The sequence below is a fragment of the Pristis pectinata genome, chromosome 4 (genome assembly GCF_009764475.1).
Source record: "Pristis pectinata isolate sPriPec2 chromosome 4, sPriPec2.1.pri, whole genome shotgun sequence".
Taxonomy (NCBI): domain Eukaryota; kingdom Metazoa; phylum Chordata; class Chondrichthyes; order Rhinopristiformes; family Pristidae; genus Pristis; species Pristis pectinata.
The window spans coordinates 91,880,582-91,901,001 of NC_067408.1; the positions used below are offsets into that span (position 1 = coordinate 91,880,582).

The following is a 20,420-nucleotide window of genomic DNA, read 5'->3' on the forward strand; positions in this document are numbered from 1 at the left end:
GAGGGGTATGTTTTTTTACTCCAAGTGGTGGATGCCTGGAATACGTTGCCTGATAGGGTGGTGGAGGCAAATTCATTGGGGGCTTTTAAGAGGGGCATGGAGGGGCACATGAATGAGAGGCAAATAGAAGGATATGGGCATTCTGTAGGTAGGAGGGATTAGCTATGTCGGCACAACATTGTGGGCCAAAGGGCCTATTCTGTGCTGTACTGTTATGTTTAAGTGTCACAGTTAGTAAATGCCCATCCTTTGTGGATAATCCACTCTCCCCTCCCATTTGAGTAATCATCCCCACCCTGTTCATTAGTTGCTTTCCAATTGAAATAATCAGATGGATTCCCATCATCAAAACTTGGGTTAGTGGCAACATAATACGGCAAAGTCGACCAAAACTCAAAGTCTAAAAACATGCAGAGATAAAAGTATGCAAAATATTCAGTGTAAATAAAGAAATATCTTCATTAGCCAAAATGAAATAGCAGCAATCAAATGAAACTTAAGCAATTTGTTTTGAGAAATTTTGCAAAACTTGACTGACTGCAGAAAATAGACACTAAACTGGGAAGTGAGACAAAGTATAAAACTGGGAACAAATGAACTCTTGAAAATGATAGGCTAGTGCTGGTTATCTGGAATAATCTGCCAGAGGAGTTGATGGAGGCTGATACAATTACAGCATTTAAAGGTTTTTGGACAGAATCTTGGTTAAATTGGTAAATGTACCATACAGATCATTTCGTCACGTCAGTACGTTGAGGTAGTACAAGGGAAAAGCAATAACAATGCAGAATATAGGTTACAGAGAAAGTGCAGTGCAGGCATATGATAAGGTGCAAGACCATGATGAGGTAGATTGTGAGGTCAAGAGCCCAGCTTAACATACAAGGGTCCATTCAATAGTCTTGTAACAGCAGGATAAAAGCTGCCCTTGAGCCTGGTGGTATGTCTTTTAGGCTTTTGTATCTTCTGTCTGATGAGGGGGGAGAAGAGAGAATGTCTAGGATGGGAGGGGGGGTTTTGATTATGCTGACTGCTTTACGTGGCAGTGAGAAGTGTAGACAGAGTCCATGGATGCAAGGCTATATTTTGTGATGGACTTAGCTGTGCCCACAAGTCTCTGCAGTTGCTTGTTGTCTTAGACAGAGCAGATACCATACCAAGCTGTAATGCCTCAAGCTAGAATGCTTTCTATGGTGCATCTTTAAAAATTGGTGAGGGTCAATAGGGCATTGATTTGATTGACCAAAAGCACAGAAGGATACAGGCCTAATGTGGGATTAGTGTAGATTAGCATCACAGCTGGCATGGATGAGGTGGGCTGAAAGAGCCTGTTTCTGTGATGAACATGTCTATGATATCTTTGACTTGTAGTTTGCCAATAGCCCTGCACTGCTGATTGGAAATCTGGGCAGCCTGCAATGAGATATGTGAAGCTGGGTGCCTGACTCTCTAATACGTACTCAACACTAGCAAAGGCTGTGCTGCCAGACAAACGCTAGCAAATCAGGACTTTGGTATCTGCCTCAGCAATGAATTTATAGGAAAACAGTACTCAAAAAAAAAAAGTCAAAAGGTTATTTACTGACTCAACAATCTGCAAGCAAAATCCAGTAAAATTCCAATTATCTACTTGGATACTTGGGTTCCAATGGTTTGGCATCTGGCTCAACCAGCGCTGGTGCCCCTGTTACACTTAAACTCACCAGGGCCTTATTCTGCACTCCTTTTGACACACAGGAGCCCCATTTCCACATTCCCTTTAAACTTATCAGCATCACTGAGAAAAAAACATTATTATACTGCTGGTAACATCTTAAACCAACACACTTTTAATTTGCTTTTATTTTTTTTTAAAAGTAGAAAATAACATTGAAGAGTTAAGAAAATCTGAGTCTGGTGTCACCAAAGTGCTGGATTAATGGAGTTTTAGTGTAGTGAGAAATAGATTTCAAAGGACACTACTGAATATTCCATTTTAGAACTTGGTGACATTAAGAATTTTTTTAGGCACAAATATTATGCAATTTAAAAAATGCAGTTGAATTCATAGTTTTCCAAAAGCAGGAGGGGGAATTTTTCATCCAGCATTATGGGATGCTTTCAAACATTAAAAGGAATAGAATTCAACTTTGATTGATTGGTCAATTTGCCTTCTGGGTTCATCATGCCTTTGTCATACTGCCCAAAACATCCAATTTATGTTGACCTCTGGTTGTGTGGGGCTGCTGTCCATCAGAAATTAAAGGCAATGTATGAACTCATTACAGTATCCAGTCCTATTATCTGTTTTACAATAATACTATTTGTAGTGCTTTTCCAAATCTAATTTAAACTAAATGTCACTTCATTTTGCAACTATTTAGTACCAGGAAATGAGTTTCTAGTAAGTCACTCTTTTGAGTAATGAGTATTAGCAAGATATTACTTCATTGGCTGTAAATCACACCAGCATGTCTGGAGTTAGTGAATAGCACCATAGAAATGCAAGTCTTTAAAATTGAGAAATTTCTATTGCAAAAAATTAATTACAATTCTGGAAATAAAATATTAAAACTATACAGGATTTTGACCACATACCCGAGACTGATTTTAGAGATTGTGCAAGCTCACATCAACTGCTACAAATTTGATGCAATAAGATTATGCATCCTGGCCTTTACAAAGACTTGTACAATAAAAAATTACAAAACAAAGTATTATTTAGTGTAAGAAAAATAATTTCTTTTCCATTTTGTCTAAAATAAACATTTATGCATAGATGAATGTAATTGTATGAAATGTTTTCAGAATTCTGTTTAGCTCCTATTTGACATTTAACTCATTGGTTATATCAAGTCCTTAATAAAAACTAGACTACCAAGTCTGTGTTCCAAATGCTACAGACTTGAAGTATAATCCACTTCTTCCACAGGAAGCCCAAGATTCACTTCAGTTTGGATCTGTGGTAGAAAATAAAGATTTGACAGCCTGTTAGTTCACATGCATTAGTGTCTGTAATGAACAGTAGAAGCATCAAGAGTTTTACACTGGAGGAGATGTAGCACGGATTTGACACTTTCACAGTGCATTTTAACTGAATGATTTGATTTTAAGCCCATTGCCAGCAATATCCTTGCAACTAGTCATGTATTATTGATTTTTGTTACCCACTGAAGGTAATTATAGATATGTAGTTATAAATTTTTTTGAAAAAAAGTACTGCTAATTTCCATTCATTCACAGATGTCTAGAAAATGGGGGTTCCCCCTCTTATGACATGTTAAGTGGGTCCTAATGCCAGTCCAACCTCATGAAAAGATTCACAAGATTTGGTAAAAATGCAAATAGGAGTGCTATGGCACTCTGTCTATATCAGTTCATACTCTAAGATGGAATGTGTGTGTTTCCATCAGGATCTTTATGCATAGCTTGTAGTCATCACATCATTGTTACATTGATTGTTGGGAAGAGGTAACTGACAGTTATACATTAAAACAACAAACAAACTGCAGGAGGAACTCAGAGGCCGAGCAGCATCTGTGGGAGGAAAGAAATTGTCGACCTTTTTGGGTCAAAACCATGCAATCAGGACAGATTGGAGAGGCAAGGCAGGAAGGCCAACACAGAGAGAAGAGGAGTGGCGAGAAGGGATTCAGAGGTGATTGGTGAACTGCGGAGGGGTGTAAGATGACGGGCAGGTAGGGGAGGCGAGTGAGGGGTGGAGTTGGAAGACAGTGGCAGGTGAAATGATAGGCGAGGCAGAGAAAGGAAAAAGGAAACATAACAGATGGAGCAAGGTGGGGGAAGGGGAGTGTGAAGAAGACAGGAGATGTTAAAAGAATCTTTATACCTGGCAATGACTACTGATGACATTAGTTTCATGACAGACATTGGGCACATGACAACTGTCATGCTAGAGGCAGCAGGGCCAATTTCCCAATTGGTGCTAATTGACCTAAAAAATGTTTGCTACATGATCTAATCCATGGAAAATTATTTTTATTCGGGCTTTGCATGCGAAGAGGATGTGTAGAAATTGGTCTAGTGTCTAGGCAAGAATGTTTTGGTTATTCTTTTTGACTCCAATTGTTTGTGGCAGTTATGTTAAAGAGCTTTTCAGTGCCACATGTGATGAGTCTGTTGCCTTGAGTAGCTGGATGTGTACATTAATATTTTCACAGCAACTGTGGAAATAGATGGGCAGTTTAGTTATTGTGAATAGGGAACTGAGGGAATTGCCTCGGTTTATTTTGTTATTTTACTTCATAGAAGAAAAGTCTTAATAACTGATGGATAACTATGCCTTACTAGGGGAATGGAATCTTAAAAATGATTAATGTCAAAATTCTGTTACATGATGTTCTTGAGACTGCATTTTGCTGTTCTGGTTGCCTGAGTACAAGGATGTCATTTAGCTGGAAAGGGTACAGAGAAAGGTTCAGGAGGATGTGACCAGAACTGGAGGGCCAGAGCTAAAGAGAGACTGGATAGGCCGGGACCTTTTTCCCTGGCACACAGGAGGCTGAGGGGTGACCTCAGAGGCTTATAAAATCATGACGGACATACTGACCATTCACCTTATCTATTTCCCAGGCTAGTGCAGTCCAAAGTCAGAGGGTATCGGGTCAAGGTGAGAGGGGTAAGATTTAGAAGGGATCTGAGGGACAGCTTTTCTCCCCCCCACACAGAGGGTGGTGGGTATATGGAACAAGTTGCCAGAGAAAGTGGAAGAGGCTGGTGCAATTATTATGTTTAAAAGACATTTAGACAGATACATGGATAGGAAAGGTTTAGCAGGATATGGGCTAAACATGGGGAAATGAGACTGGCTCAACTTGGTCAGCATGGATGAGTTGGGCCGAAGAACCCATTTCTGTGTTGGACAACTCCTATGACTAACCAGAACAGAATAGCTAGATGAAAAATAAATAAAAACTGTAGAAACTGGAATCAAAACCAAAAAATTCTAATTCTGGACTCGCACAAACAGAGCTAAATGATAAGGAATGATGGTTCATAAAAGCAGCAATGATTACTTCAGTCTCTGCAGATGATGGGCCACAGTATTGAAATTTTGTGCTAGTGTGGCTGGAGGTCTAGTTATTCTCAAACAGAAACAGAAAATCCTGGAAGAACTCAACCAGTCAAGCAGCATCAGTGGAAAGAGAAACCAGTTAACAATTTGTTTAGGGGTTGGCTCTGAGGAAGAGTCCCTTGACCCAAAATCTTCATCTACAGAGATTGAAGTAATCATTGCTGCTTTTATGAACCATCATTCCTTATCATTTAACTCTGTTTGTGCGAGTTCAGAATTAGAAATTCATTGGAATCACTGGAAGTGAATCTTAACTGCAGCTTAGCCATATTGACCACTGCACTTTATTCTTTGATCCAAGGTCTGTTAGAGTTGGCTGTGAAGAGTCTCAAATTTACTTCATCTGCTCTTGGAACAATTAAGTGCACTTACTATATTGTCCAAAAGTTATGGGTCACATTAACAATCATAACTTGTTTGATAGTTGTATTTAAGATAGACCTAAGATAGTTGTATTTAAGATAAAAGTTAGCCTGTTTCTTCACTCACCTTTTCAGTTATTTCATTAAAAGGATCCTTAGAGCAGAAGGTGCAAAGGAACATTTTGCAGGCCTCTTCACCTTTGTCGAGCATCACCCTCAGCAATTCCCGGTTCTTCTCTTGGCTAGTTTTTTTGGATGATATGTTATTTACTTCTTCTTCATTCAGATGTTTCTCATAAAGCTTATCCACCACAGGGTTGTGAACGCCTTCCCCCATGGTTTGAACAAATTTACTGAAATTTTTGTGTAACCATTCTGACAAGAAACAAACATGACAAATTAAATGGTGGATCGAGCAGGTAAGTAACATTCCTTCATTGGTTATGGGTCAGTAATTATAGAATTTGATCCTTTTCAGCTTCCGAGCCATCTCATTTAACACCCCGCCCTTCTGATCACCCCTTTCTAACACCCATACCCACTCTGATCCCTCCCATCCTTTCTATTAGACTTAATTGTAGGGAGCATCATAAAGAAGTTTGCAGATGATGTGTAAACAAAACAGTGGATGACAAGGCAGAGGACAGCTTTAGACTGTACAAAGAGATAGGGTGAGATAATAGAGTGAGATAATAGAGTGAATTTAATCCAAAATAGAGTCGGTTGACCTCCAATTGACATTGTTTGATTCTATCTTGCAACTCAGTCACAGATTTTAAGATAGATATGCATTAAAACAAAAACTAACTACATGGCTAAAGAAATATACACAAGAGTCAGCACTCGTGTAGAATAATGGATATAGTGACACTTTTCTCACTTCAGCACAATCACCTCCATAGTTATGAAACAGCAATCTACTGATTTATTCTGAGTTATGCTAGAAGATCAACGTTTGACAAACGTCAAAGTTTATTTTCAGCTCCATATTTTTTTTTTACTAAACTGCTCCATTTTTGTTTTGAAGGCACCCATCACATCTTGGCTTGACGTTCTGTAGAATCTGTCTATGAAATGTCTATTGATTCCTGGCATGCAGTGCTGCCAAGGGATATACTGTGTGATTAACTCCATAGGCATAGATCCAATTGTCCAAAGTATTCAAGTTAAACACAGAGCCCCACTAACTGTGCCACACTGCACAGAGTCCCAGGACTAAAGCAACCAATCTCAGCCATAAGCCCTCTAGACAGACATCTCAGCACAACTGGGGGCACCTGGAAAATGGAAGTGACTATAGACTTGACAGTTCCACTGAGCATACAGCGAATATTTACACCAAGAGCAGGGCTGCCATACCACAGCTCACTGGCATGACAGGCCAAAGTGTTTCCTGTGTTTGTGGCTGACTCACAGAACTAAAGCTAGAAAACAATGCTTCATTTTTGTCACAATGAAGCTTTATTACTAGGGAGAATGAAAGGCTCAATTCACTCAATATCTTCCCAAACACTTCACTCAAATTACCAAACATCAAGCCATCAAATGAGAGTTACAGCAGTGGGCTGCTTCTTACCTCTACAGGATGTGTTTTTAGGGGTTGATTTTGTTGTCAAGTTGTGTAGTTTGTTTCTCAGCACATCAAGCTCTTTTTCATGTTCAACCAACTGTTGATAAGTTTTAAAGTACAGGTTACTAATTTTCTCCTCCAAGAATTTTTCTCGAGAGCTTTTTTCATCTGTGAAACAAAAAAAATACAATGCACGCGACAATGAAGATTTTTCAAATATTTAATATAATTAGAAGGCTGTAGCTTAAACTGATTATGTAAAATTGATGAACTAAGCAAGTGTAAATATTCCTAGGGACCTGATATTAGATCGAATATCACTAGGGCTGTTGGATAGGATCTTCTAGGGTTTAGACCCAGTGAAGATAAAGTTATGGTGACATACTTCCATTTGCAGTGGCAGTGATCCCATTTGCCTTCTGTCCCTGCCCTGCTTAAAAGCACTATTGACAACATGTTCCATCACATTTCTGAGGGCTAGGAATAGTCCGATGACCGGGGTAGAAAGAAAAAGGCTGTCTATTCCCCTAAGGGAAGTACAGTTAAAGCCTGCCCCAAAACAGTTCTTTCTTCCACAGCAGAAAACTGCACTGCTCCAGTTTTGACCCTTTCTCATTCAATCTTCTATCTCCTTCACCTCCCTGCTCTACATCATTCCATTCAACTGCTTGCTCATTACTTTTTCTGCCAGTCCACTTTACCTCCCCCCCTCACCCCATCTTTACTATTCTTCCTGTTTCTGCTTTTCCATAAACCCCCCCCCCCCACTAGTTCAGATTTGCCTCTATGATATTGAGGAATTTCCTATAGTTCTTTGTCCTTTATCCCACCTTCCTACTCTCCTCTTTTAACCACCACTCCTTCCATTTCTCCCTTCCTCCCGCTTCCATCTCCCCCATTTATAATCAGCTCCCCCTCTCCCATCACTTCCTCCAATTAGATCCACTTACTGAACTTGCTTAAGCTCCAATTGGATCTTTACTACAAGACTGAGTAAAGTGCCACTTTAACGAATATTTGGCATGTTCCTGGCTCAAAGCACACTAATGGAAGTAAGATGAAACACACTCATATAATCACTTTGTCTCCCTACATGATTTAGATCCTCGTGCAAGGGCTACATAGGATTCCCATTTCTTCTGTCAACTCTGCACCGAGCTAACCTCTTGCACATACACACTGGAATTGCTTCAATTAGAAGACCCACTGGTACACTTGACGAAGGTCAGCTTCGTGATCCAGAATAGACTGTGTATACTTATTGTGAGTTTCTCTACAAAATCCTCAGACATGGTGCATTCATCTGACATTGATAAATTTTGAAGATGCTGAATGTCCCTTATGGCACTTTCTGGAATTCCAGGCTGAGCTTTCTCGAACAGTTCATAAGTGTCCAGAGACAGGATTTCACTGTGGTCCACAGGTTGATTTGCCGTGTCCAACATGCACTGGATGACACAGCACTGAAGGATTTCTCTGACATCGTCACAGATGCTTCTCCTGGCATCAGTGCAATTGCTGTGTAATTTTCTTAGCAGTTCACACAGGTTGTTTACCAGCTGTGTTCCTTTAGGAAAGCAGTGAGCCACTAGAACAGAAGAGAGAGAAGTTCTGACAAAGAACAACTCGAATTAAGTGTCTCTGACCTGAAACACTTTTCTACCCCCCCCAACCCCCACCACCACCCCCACAGGGGCTGCCTGACCTGCTAAGTTCTTCTGGAATTTTGTGTTTGATTTTCAGATTTCCAAGAAAATCCCTAGTCAGGCTAAAAGAAAATGTACACAATTATCAGAAGCTATTTTTACAGATGGTCCTGTTACAATTGGCATTGCTACCATCCTCCTTGCCTCCGCTTCTCCATTCCTTCCCTCCATGTGGAGAACTGGCCCTTGGTCCTGTGCTATGCATTGCCATTGGCCCTTTGTTGCTCCCTTTTCCCCCAGCCTCCCTCTTTGCTCTACTCTCCATCTTGACTTACCCCATCTTTTCCTTTGTTCCTCCCATCTGCCATCTCCCTCTCCTGAACTCCTTTTCCTTACCTTGGTCCATCAGCTGGAGTTGGTCAAAAATCGCGGTTAGTGTAATGCTATTACAGAACTAGCGACCTGGGTTCAATTCCTGCCACTGTCTGTAAGGAGTTTGTACGGTCTCCCAGTGTCTGCGTGGGTTTCCTCCCACATTCCAAAGATGCATGGGTTAGGAGCTGTGGGCATGCTATGTTGGCGCAAGAGTGGCAATACTTGCGGGCTGCCCCCAGCACATTCTCAGTAACACAAAAAATGCATTTCACTGTGTTTTGATGTACGTGAAAGAGAGAGAGAGAGAGAGAAAAAAGCACACGGTGGTGTAGTGGTTAGCATAATGCTATTACAGAACTAGTGACCTGGGTTCAATTCCTGCTACTGTCTGTAAGGAGTTTGTACGTTCTCCCAGTGTCTTATAAACTTCAAACTACATGGTAAAACAGGCTGAGTAGACTTTCAGCCAGGAGGGATACAAGGGGCCGAGTGACCTACTCCATAAATTCGATTTTGAACAAACTAGTTGAATGTTTGATTCATGCCTGGAAATTGGGCACATTTACACATTATTTTCATATGCAACTTGCACATGGTGGTTCCTCATGGGTTAGATTGCCCTGAAAATCATTTCCAGGAGAATTAGTGCCCATCAGGAATCCGACCTGTGCGTGAACATCCTCCCGGCCGTTGCTGATGTTTTCTTGGCACTGGTGTAAAGTTTGCATGTTCTCCCTGTGACCACATGGGTTTCCTCTAGTACTCTGGTTTTCCCCCCAACCCAAAGACATGCAGGTTAATAATTTAATTGACTACTGAAAATTGCCCCTAATGTATAGATGAGTGGTTGAATGAGTGGCATTAATGAGAATGTTGGGAGAATATAAAACAAAATTGAATTAAAGCCTAAATGGGTGGTTGATTGATAGAGCACTTGGTGGGCTAAAGGGCCCATTTCCTTTCTGTAGTGGTCTGACTATTACAGTCATAACACATGTAACAACCAGTTCTGTGATTACTGAACAAAACTGGTGCACAAGGTGTAATAATTACCTTTGATAATTAAGCTCAAGAAAACAAGGAGCAAATCCTGCAGCTGATTGGCAAAGAGATATGATTTAAAGGGTTCCCTGTGTGACACTGATGTGCCCCATGCCAGACTCATTTTTCATTGCTGTTAATTGCACACATTCATATATAATAAGTGTGTTATTGCTTTGTGGCTGCCATGGAGGATATGCCTTTAAGGGCTGCCATTTTTCTCTAGATTCCATCCAAAACGTCTCAGATGAATAAAGTAGGGCGAAATCCACTTAATATTACACTAGTCCTGTTTTAGTACTCATCTTAGTATAAACCAGCCTCACACCATTTCAAACTAGATTGTGTTCAATTTTGCAACTTATTTTAAAAATGGCTTAGTTTGGCAGGACCACTAATTTAGCTCACTAAAAATTGGATAACACACATTTTAGAAGTGCAACTACCATACAAGTTTTAAGATAAATCACAAAAAGTTACTAAATCTTTTAATGGATGTTTAAAATTGACAGTTTTAGGTTTGAATTTTTAATGTTATTTACTGTAAATTTTCTTTACCCATTGAAAATAAAGTTGATGAACTAAAAGCAAGACTTGCCTATCAAAAGGGAACTGAGGGACTGCTGTGTGCTCTGTCTCACCAAAACATGGCTTACACCTGACTGCACTAGACAACCCAAGGGTTTCTCAATGCACCAGGTAGACTGTTCAGCATCCTTGGGCAAAATCTACTTGCTAATCAACTCCTCGTGGTGCTCAGATGTGGACAGTTCTAGCAAGTTCCTGCTCACCAGATTTGGAATATCTGACGGTGAATTGTCATCGGTATTACCTGTCACAAGAGTTTGCATCAGCTATCCTGATGGTAGTTTACATCCAACCCCAGGTGGAGTAAAGCCTCCACTCAAATGAATTATACTCTGCAAGCAACAGCCTTGAAACAGAATATCCTGAGGCCCTCTTCATCATAGCTAGTGATTTCAACCAGGCCAACTTCAAGAGTGTTACCAAAATACTACCAGCATGTCTCCTGTCCCACTAGGGGCCCAAACACCCTTGACCAGTGCTACACAACCATTAAAAGATGCCTACTGTTTCATCCCCTACCCACAGACCACCAGGCTGTGCTCCTTCTCAGTGCATACAAACAGAAACTGAAACAGGAGGATCCAGTACAGAAAGTTGTGCAGTGCTGGTCTGAGGAAACAGATGAGCTTCTACACAACCGCTTCAAGTTGGTGAACTGGTCCACATTCAAAGACTCAGCAGCTCATCTAAATGAGTATGTCACCACTGTCGTGGACTTTATTAGCAAGTGTGTTTCCCAAACTGGAAACCATGGATGAACCGTGAGATCCACTCCCTACTGAAGTCCAGGTCTGCGGTGTTCAAATTAGGTGTCCCTGACCTATACAAGAAATCAAGGTACGGGTTACGTAAAGCTATTAGGGATGCCGAGAGATAACACCAGTCCAAAATTGAGTTCCAGACCAGCCATCAGTTGTGGCAGGGCTTGCAAGCTATAATGGGCTACAAAATTAAGTCAAGCAGTATCGCTGACAACAGTGCATCCCTCTCCGATGAGCTTAACACATTCTATACACATTTTGAACAGAAGGGGGATTAGAATAACACCACCTGCCCCCACAGCCTCAGGAAGCTAAGGAAACTCTGCATATCCCCATTGACCCTTATTGTCTGCCAGCACTGCATTTTCTCTGTAACACTATATTCTGGATTCTGTTACTGCTTTTCCCTTGTACTACCTCAATGTACTGATGTGATGAAATGATCTGTATGGATGGCATGCAAAACAAAGCTTTCCCACTGTACCTCTGTATATGTGACAATAATAAACCAATTAGAATCTAAAACATGCAGATCCTCACAGATAAGGAAGACCATCTGGCACACTTCAATACAGCCACCTGGCCCTTTGTAATACTTTCTCAGGATTTTCTCACTCCCAATGATACTGCATTTAATAATTACCTCTTCAAATAATTCCAGGGATTTTTACCTCCACCATTCTACCTGGAGGTCTACTGAAAGTGTTGATCTCTCAGGATGATGAGGAACAACACCCTTTCAGCACTGAAGTTACCCAGCTATATTTGAACCCAGATCTCCTTATTTTTCCTCCCACAATTTAAGATGGCATTCTGAATTACCTCACTCCAAACCATTTGCTGCTTTCCATATCATTGTAAGATTTCCCCCTCCAGGCCAGAGAACCAGGATGGTAGTTTTACACTTCACTGTGGGAGAATATGGACCTCAGTAAAAGGAGAAACAGACAGGATCTGTCCATGAATATGGGTTTTGATGATTTCAACTCATTCTAAAAAGGTCCAAGCTATCATTCCAGTCCAAGATTCCTTTAATCTCTCCCTATCTCCCTGTAGCAAGTAATGCTGCACATCTGGAGTGGGGTTTGGTGGTGCAGCTATACTCTTAGAAAATGTAAATTAAAAAAAAATAAATAAAATGTTTACCAGGTAGAAGTTCAAGCTTTTTCCTACAGATTTCCTCTGCATTGGGCTCGTGGAACCAGTTGAGTTCTGCCAGAGTTTTTATCAGCATTCTTTCCTCAATCATTTGCACCATCTCTTCTGTGGTTGTATCAAATCTGGTGTCAATTGATTGGTCTCTGAAGATGATGTCCTTTTGTTTTTCAGGCTGGTCCTCCATAAAGATCCTGACTATGTTCACCACCTCTGTGTTTTGCTTTATGCTCTTTCTGACTCGAAGGAACAGTTCAACCGCTACAAGTGGAAATAAGTGACCAGAAAAAAAAACCAGAAAAAAAATCACTGAATATTCATGGAGCACATAAGCCAAATTGTAGGTTGCTCCTCTCACCCCATCTCCTTTCTTTAAAAAGGAAGTTTGCAACAGAATATATTTATTCTACATTATTTATGTATTTGTCCAAAGTCCTGCCCATTTATAACTGCTCCAGTGTAGACAGGGGTACTAACAGGTTTTAGATTTGTTGATATCACAATGTATGCTTCTGACAAGGACATTTATTACCCATTAGCAACTGCTCATGAACCAAGTAGCTTCCCGAGCATTTCAAGGAAGCAGGCAAGAATTAACCACATTGCTATGGGTTGGAGCAACATGTCGGTCAGATTGAGTAATAGTGGCACATTTCCTTCCTCAAATGAAATTGGTGAACCAGGTTTTTACAATCCAATGCTTTTATAAAATCATTATATCCTGCAATTCTCTAGACAAATGACAGACTAATTTAAATAGGGCAATGAATAAAGTTTAAACATTAGATTTCCTCCAACCCCTCCCAACAGATGCTGCTTGACCTGCTGAGTTCCTTCAGCAGATTGTTTGTTGCTTCAGATTCTAGCATCTACAGTCTCTCATGTCTCCAAGTTAGAAAGATTTTTCCATTCTTCGGTGCTCACTTCCTACATCTTGTCAAAAACAGCCTCCAACTATAAAGAAATGAGATGTGAAATAACTCCATTCACACTTTTCTGGTTAGATAGATTGATGATGCATTTTGCTTTGTACCCAGCTGAGTGGGTACACTGCCTAGTGGGCAGTCAGCCTGCTAATGATCTAGATTGAATCTTGAATAAACCAATGATATGGAATGGAGAGCTACTGGATTGTCATTAAAACCTCTGATTCACTTGTGTCTCTGAAGGAAGGAGTTGCGTTGTCCATATCTGCTCTGGCCTATGTGACTCCAGGCCCACAGCAAAGTGGTCAACTCAGGACATGGCCCAGGAAGCCACCGAGTTCAGAGAAAACTGCAAGAGCACCCACATCCTGTGAATTAATAAAAGAAAAACATGGCATTCAAATGCTAATTTGCCTCATGTATTTGTTTAAGAATACAGAAATGTGCAATGCATAATTTGAATGTAATCATGTTACTTTTCCCCAAGTCATTCTCACCTTTGTAGGGTTTGCCATCCACAAACAGACACAGGGCAGGGTACTTCTTCTGCATACTTTCCACAATAGAACCAACTTTGTATACAAAATCATCATGTTCAAACTCATTTTTATTCACAAGGAGCACTCGATCATTTTTTAATTCCAGTTGTATTTTGTAATCAGCATTCCTTTTCTTTTCAAGTAGAACAAAAGTAGCATCCAGGGATCCAATATAGGGCCATTCCTTTTGAAACATTGGTATCAGTTCATTAAAAATATCTTCCTGGAAGACAGACATAACTTGGTTCACATAAAGACACAGAAAGACCTCCCTTTGTTTACGTTTGAACCATAGATGGTAACACTTGGATGCTGGATCTGCCAACACAACTAAATTTAGGCTTTTCAAGATGTCAAGCAACTCATCCTTAAGCTTTAATGTTTCAGTCGGCCAAATATATTCCAAGAGGCTTTCTGAAAATTTTCCAGTGTTGACAAGTTTCATCCATTGACGTTGGATTGAAAATGGTGCAGTCTGTACCTTTAGTGGTGGTGCACAGTTGATTGGAATCAAAGCAGCCATGAGGTCAATAAGCCACTGAGGATCCAAGACCAAGACTGGGTCAGAAAAGTAAGCAAACTTCATACAGTTCAAAACTTGCAGTGCTGCCTGCACTTGAAGCTTCTTGTCAGCAGTGCTCAACTCTGTACCTTGGGGGCTGCCCATAGTCTCGTACCATGAGAGGTACTTGTCTGAACACAGCAGGTATTTCTCAGTACAGTGCAGGATGTGATAATACAGTTTTGCATGACTCAGAACAATGTCGTCCTCAAATGAGACTTGCCTGGACAGTCTGTCAATGGCTGAACGTAGCTCTGTGTATCCTGCTCCCTGATCACCGTCGACAGAGTTGTCAACAGCAAATTTCTCAGCATAAAGTGTAGCAGCTGGGATGTATTTTTGAAGATAACTGTAAATAATGCCCAAGGCCTCTTCAGCCTATGAAGAAAAGATTGGAAAAACAAGAACATTGAAACTGCATAAAATAAGAATGACACCAAATCAGAGTGTTGTATTAATTGCAATGTCAGCACAATATTGTGGGCTGAAGGGCCTGTATTGTGCTGTATTGTTCAATGTTCTGAAGTATTTTTGTTTATAAAAAGACAAGATTTATGTAGGATTGAATAAGAAAGCAAAAGCAGGAATAGGTCAGACAGCTTCTTTAGCCAACTTTAGCATTCAATGTGACAGTAGCTGATGTAATTTTGGCCCCAATTCCATTTCTCTGCCTGATCTCCATAACCCCCAACTCCTCTAAAGATCTTGCATCCTTCAATATATTACTAAGCATCTAGAGCACTCTTCCTTCTCGGGTTGTTACGGACTCAGTGAAAGTCCCTTTAAGATAGAGAGTGTGTGTGTTTGTGGCGTGCTTACGTCAATAGAAGATAAAGGATGTAATGACGTTGTTGAAGGAGGGGGAGGGGGAGGGACCAGCCTGCTTGTTTTCTCTATCGATGGATGAGAAACAGTAACTGTGTTTGCCACTGAAATCCATGTATGGAAGTTGGAAGTAATCCGGTGGAGTTCACTTTGTTGCTGACCTGTAGAAGGAAACAGGTATTTGTGTGTGGACGACCACGATTCGGATGCTTTTCGGGGTGAGGAAGTCACTACCGAGTAAACACTGAAGTGTCGCTGGGGTTCCATCGGGGAACATTTGGATTTCGTAATTACTCTCCCTATGTTCTCTACATCTACGTCTTATCTTCAGACAACGGTGGTTGTTGAAGCCCTTGCTCATGTTTCACCTTATGGCTTGCGGAACTGAACCTTAAGAACCATTCCGGAACTGGGAGTTTGGGACTTTGTCACACACACACACGAAGAGTTTAGTTTTGGGGTTAACGTTCGAGGTTTAACATTTTTGAATTCTAACATTTTTACTTTTATTTTACGTATAAGTAGTGATTAATAAAATAGTTTTTAACACTGAATCACGCTCAGTGTGTTTCTTTTGTTGCTGGTTCGTGACAAAATTGGGGGCTCATCCATTTTGTCATGAACCAGCAACAAAAAAACACACTGAGTGTGATTCAGTGTTAAAAACTATTTTATTAATCACTACTTATGATAATATGAAAAATAGAAGTAAAAATGTTAGTATGTTAGAATTCAAAAATGTTAAACTTCGAACGTTAACCCCAAAACTAAACTCTTTGTGTGTGTGACAAAGTCCCAAACTCCCAGTTCCAGAATGGTTCTTAAGGTTCAGTTCCGCAAGCCATAAGGTGAAACATGAGCAAGGGCTTCTTCAACAACCACCGTTGTCTGAAGATAAGACGTAGATGTAGAGAACATAGGGAGAGTAATTACGAAATCCAAATGTTCCCCGATGGAACCCAAACGACACTTCAGTGTTTACTCGGTAGTGACTTCCTCACCCCGAAAAGCATCCGAATCGTGGTCGTCCACACACAAATACCTGTTTCCTTCTACAGGTCAGCAACAAAGTGAACTCCACCGGATTACTTCCAACTTCCATACATGGATTTCAGTGGCAAACACAGTTACTGTTTCTCATCCATCGATAGAGAAAACAAGCAGGCTGGTGTCTCTCTCCCTTCTCTCTCTCCTAACTTCAACAACGTCATTACGTCCTTTATCTTCTATTGACAAAAGCATGCCCCACACACACTCACTCTATCTTAAAGGGACTTTCAGAGTCCGTAACAGTGTGAATGTTCAGTGGCTGCACCTTCATCTTGAGACTATTTTTCTCTCAGTTTAGACACCTACAATCCCCCTCAGACTTCTATATGTTTCAATGAAATTGGTGGTTGGTTAGACAGACAGATATGGGATGCAATGGTGGATAAAGAGATAGCAGATGGACAAAGACAAGTAATAATGTAGTCAGCAGAGGCCCTAATTGAGTAGGATAGGCAGTCTGGAGATCAGGTGTGGGGTGTAGGGAGGGGGTCTGCTGGGGGTGGGTGCTGGTAGTCATTACAGTGGAATGAGGGGAGGGGAGGTTCGACAGGTGAAGCTAACTTCATTAGGTGTTCATCTTGCTAAGAAACCCTTGTGCAGAATTTTTAAATTAAGTTTCTATACCTTTCTGTTATGGCTAGAGACCTAGCAACTGCCTTATTACTTTTTAAAAATGGTGATAAGGAACAATATCAGGTCATCTTAAACTGTAGGGGAACTATAAAGATAACTGCAAGGTTCACAGAATAGCATTTTGGATTTCCCTGTCTAACAGTGCACTGTGTCAGTGTCATAACAGCATATTCTACTGAATTCTTGCAATGGCCAGAATATAACCTTGCAGGTGTAATCTCTGCAGCCAGCTCTTAGAGACACCACAACACACAGAGTGCTCTTCAAATTGTAGTAATGCATTTCTACTTGATGAATGGCTGCTGCATTGGTAATTGCTCCGGGGGTTGGATGGATCTGGTGGCCAGGCAGCTGAAAAGAATAGTATCTGCAATAGCCAGGCTTTTTTTTGTACAGGAGGGCCACAGAGATCGTCCAGGGCTTACAGTCTTTTCTAAGTAATGCTATACTAGTGTATTGTTCGTCTATGAATGCTTGCACCTCAGGGAAGCCTGCAAATAATAGTAACTTGCCAGGCCTGCTCAGACCTGTTCTGGAGGGCTGAAGGAAAGTTTTCTCTCACAGATCAAAGCCTAGCTGATCTTCCTAATGCAGCAGTGTGATATAAACAGAGGTGTGGCAGAAATAACAGCAGCATTCTGCAATAACCCCCACATATTTAGTTTTTTTGGGGGTGGGGGATGGGTGGGGGGGGGGGGGGGTTGGTGGTGGAAGGGAGGGAAATTGTCTGAAGGAATCTCTGGGCCAGAAAATCTCCATGGCCCTTTCCAGACTTTCTTTCCTCTTTCACAAAGTACAAGGGGCAATAGTTCTTCAGCAGCCTGTAAGCAGATCTACTCTAAGTGGTGGTTTATCTGGCCAATTTTCCTTGATTTTCTTCTCACAAGATTTCACCACAATAAGGCAGTGAAATCAGAATGTTCATAATCCCCCTTAATAAATTTTGACTCAAGTCCTCGCATGTTTATATTGCACAGATGTACTGAGTGATACTTCTTTTGGGAAACAATTCTTTGTCCTTCTCCCTCCTCCAGTTTTTAAGAAAGCATACAACAAGTTGAAGGGATGAGGAATTTAAGTGAAAAATGAAGTTTAAGAAACAGTACTTACATTGCTGCAGCTTTTGGCAAAAGTCCCAACCAGAATGACATGGTATGTAGTCTTATGGTCTCTACAGAGTGAGGAAATGCACCTGATCCAGTAATCCAGATAATCTAAAATTAGGGATATTGTACATTTGAATTAATAAAAACCTTTATTAATACAATGGAGAACATCACTACCACAGAAAAATAACTCCAGTGGAGCTGTCCTGTGACTTCAGGATATGCTACTTTTTTTTTTAAATGGTCTGTAAAGGTTTTTAGACAAACAGTAGATGTCTGGATATTCCAACAGCATTTTTGGAACATACCATGAGATGGCCTTAGTTGATAGTGAGTTTTGCTGCCTTCTTTATGTACAGACTGTATTTAGGTTTAGGCTTGGAGACAAAACCATCATTTTTTTCAACTTGTGAAGAATGTTCTGAGCTTGGAGACTGAGATGGCATTTTCCTTATTCACAAGATGTAGACATCATTGGTGAGGCCTGCTTGCATAGCCCATCTCTGTCCTTGAGCCAAGACCATTTAAGAGAACAGCCATGTGTCAAATCATATTGTTGTGGCTTTGGTGTCATACACAGGCCAAACTGATAAAGGACACTAGTTAACTTTTTTTTTGCAACACTGATAGTTTCATGGTCACCACTCAATGTATCTTTAGTTCCAGGTATTTTTTTTACTTCATTAATTGAATTTAAGGCAAGATTTGAATTCTTAGCTCAGATCTGTATGCTTAACCCCTGGATAATTGGCAAGTAATGCAACCAATAGCTGCTGCTCCCTGTAAGTTACTGAGGTACAATATTCAATTAAATATCTGGAGAATTCTGGGCTTGCTTCATATCTCAGAAACATAATATTTATAATAAAATCTGCTAGAAACAAAATTAGGCACAAGTAAAGATGTATATATAAAATAAAATCAATCTATTTATCTCCTGCCACCTCATTAAGAGCTGGCTGCAGGAAGAGGTTTATCACTCAAGTTGTTTCTCTTGAAATAGACCAAGTGATAACAGCAACAATACTTCTGCAGGATGAAAAGGCTTTGCTTTCACGTTCTGATGTTACAGAATGGAGGTTTCTTGAATTCTGCATTGATACCATTCCTTACAAGTACTAACAATCTTATGCAGGGAAATAGAAGAAAAATGGAAGGGTTTTTGACAATATCATGTATTTACAGCTACAGCAAAGATGTTGAGGTTTCTCATCATTTGAATATCCAAAGCAGAGCCCAGTATTTACTTAATGGAACACATGGCAGGACTTCACAGCCTCTTGTTCCACAGGGTAATTTTGTTAGAAACCTGGCAAAAATGCTGTTTGCAGACAGTGGGATTGTCACTATCATTATCAGTATAAAATGGACAGAGTCCAAGGGAACCCCTGGCAATGGTAACTATACATTAGAACATCTTTAACAAATCAAAAGAAACAATTTACACTCACAAGATGTGCATCTCCCACCACAGCCCTCATCCCTCACTATCAAACACACTACCCCCAAACACACTACCCCCAAACACAGCAAAAATTCAAAACCCCCATAGTTAAAAATCATAACAAATTATTCAAAGGGGTGTGGTGAATTTGTTCATTCATTTAATTTTGATGGCATTTCAATAAAACCTGCAATGTAACTAGTTGAAGACATTAATTACTACTGGTTTTAATTTAGTTTATTACAATTCAAAGTAGCAATATAGTAGATTTTTGGGAAGTATGTCTCTATAACTTACCTTTCACAGTGTATCCGCAGGTGTCCATTACTTTTTGTCCTCGAAATGGTCTTTCCTTTGCTGGTAGTTTGTCATTCAATGCCAGGTTTAGGTTAACAACCAAGAGGTAGACAGCATTTTGAGGTAAAAAAGGCATGTGCATCTGTTGATATTCAACATGGCCTCCAAAGTCATAGTATCTAAATACTGAGAACCCATCAGAACATTCACTGGTTTCCTTCAGCTTCATCAGTATCTCATTGGTAAAAGGTTCATTCATTACAGCATCTACCACAAAAAAAAAGGTGTAATTATTCTGTGCACACATCACGTCCTGCACTGCAGTTCCTATACAGGGTGCTGAATGGGAAACAAAATCATGCAGAAGCTGGAAATCTAAAATTAAATAAACATGCTGGAAGGCCCCCCAAATCAGACATCAGAAGACTTGGAATACATGTCGTTATTAAAGATAATAGCAGATGAT

At 40.4% G+C, this 20,420-nt stretch overlaps 1 protein-coding gene across 4 annotated transcripts in view; it reads right to left on the reverse strand.

Annotated features, from left to right (window-relative positions):
* Positions 1-1,660: 1,660 nt before the first annotated feature.
* The window catches only part of LOC127569530 (uncharacterized), a 31,015-nt gene continuing 12,255 nt past the window's right edge, over positions 1,661-20,420 (reverse strand). Inside the window, exons 5-12 of one of the 4 annotated variants that reach the window (XM_052014255.1) lie at positions 19,955-20,221; positions 18,218-18,321; positions 13,996-14,977; positions 12,564-12,833; positions 8,214-8,594; positions 7,013-7,174; positions 5,564-5,811; positions 1,661-2,939 (exon numbers count right to left, since the gene is read on the reverse strand). In XM_052014255.1, the coding sequence (XP_051870215.1) occupies positions 2,877-2,939; positions 5,564-5,811; positions 7,013-7,174; positions 8,214-8,594; positions 12,564-12,833; positions 13,996-14,977; positions 18,218-18,321; positions 19,955-20,221 (2,477 nt within the window). In that variant the 3' untranslated portion in view covers positions 1,661-2,876. Of the gene's footprint in view, positions 2,940-5,563; positions 5,812-7,012; positions 7,175-8,086; positions 8,595-12,563; positions 12,834-13,995; positions 14,978-18,217; positions 18,322-19,954; positions 20,222-20,420 lie in introns of those variants that run through there. The other 3 variants (XM_052014256.1, XR_007956207.1, XR_007956209.1) reach the window with 3 other exon arrangements.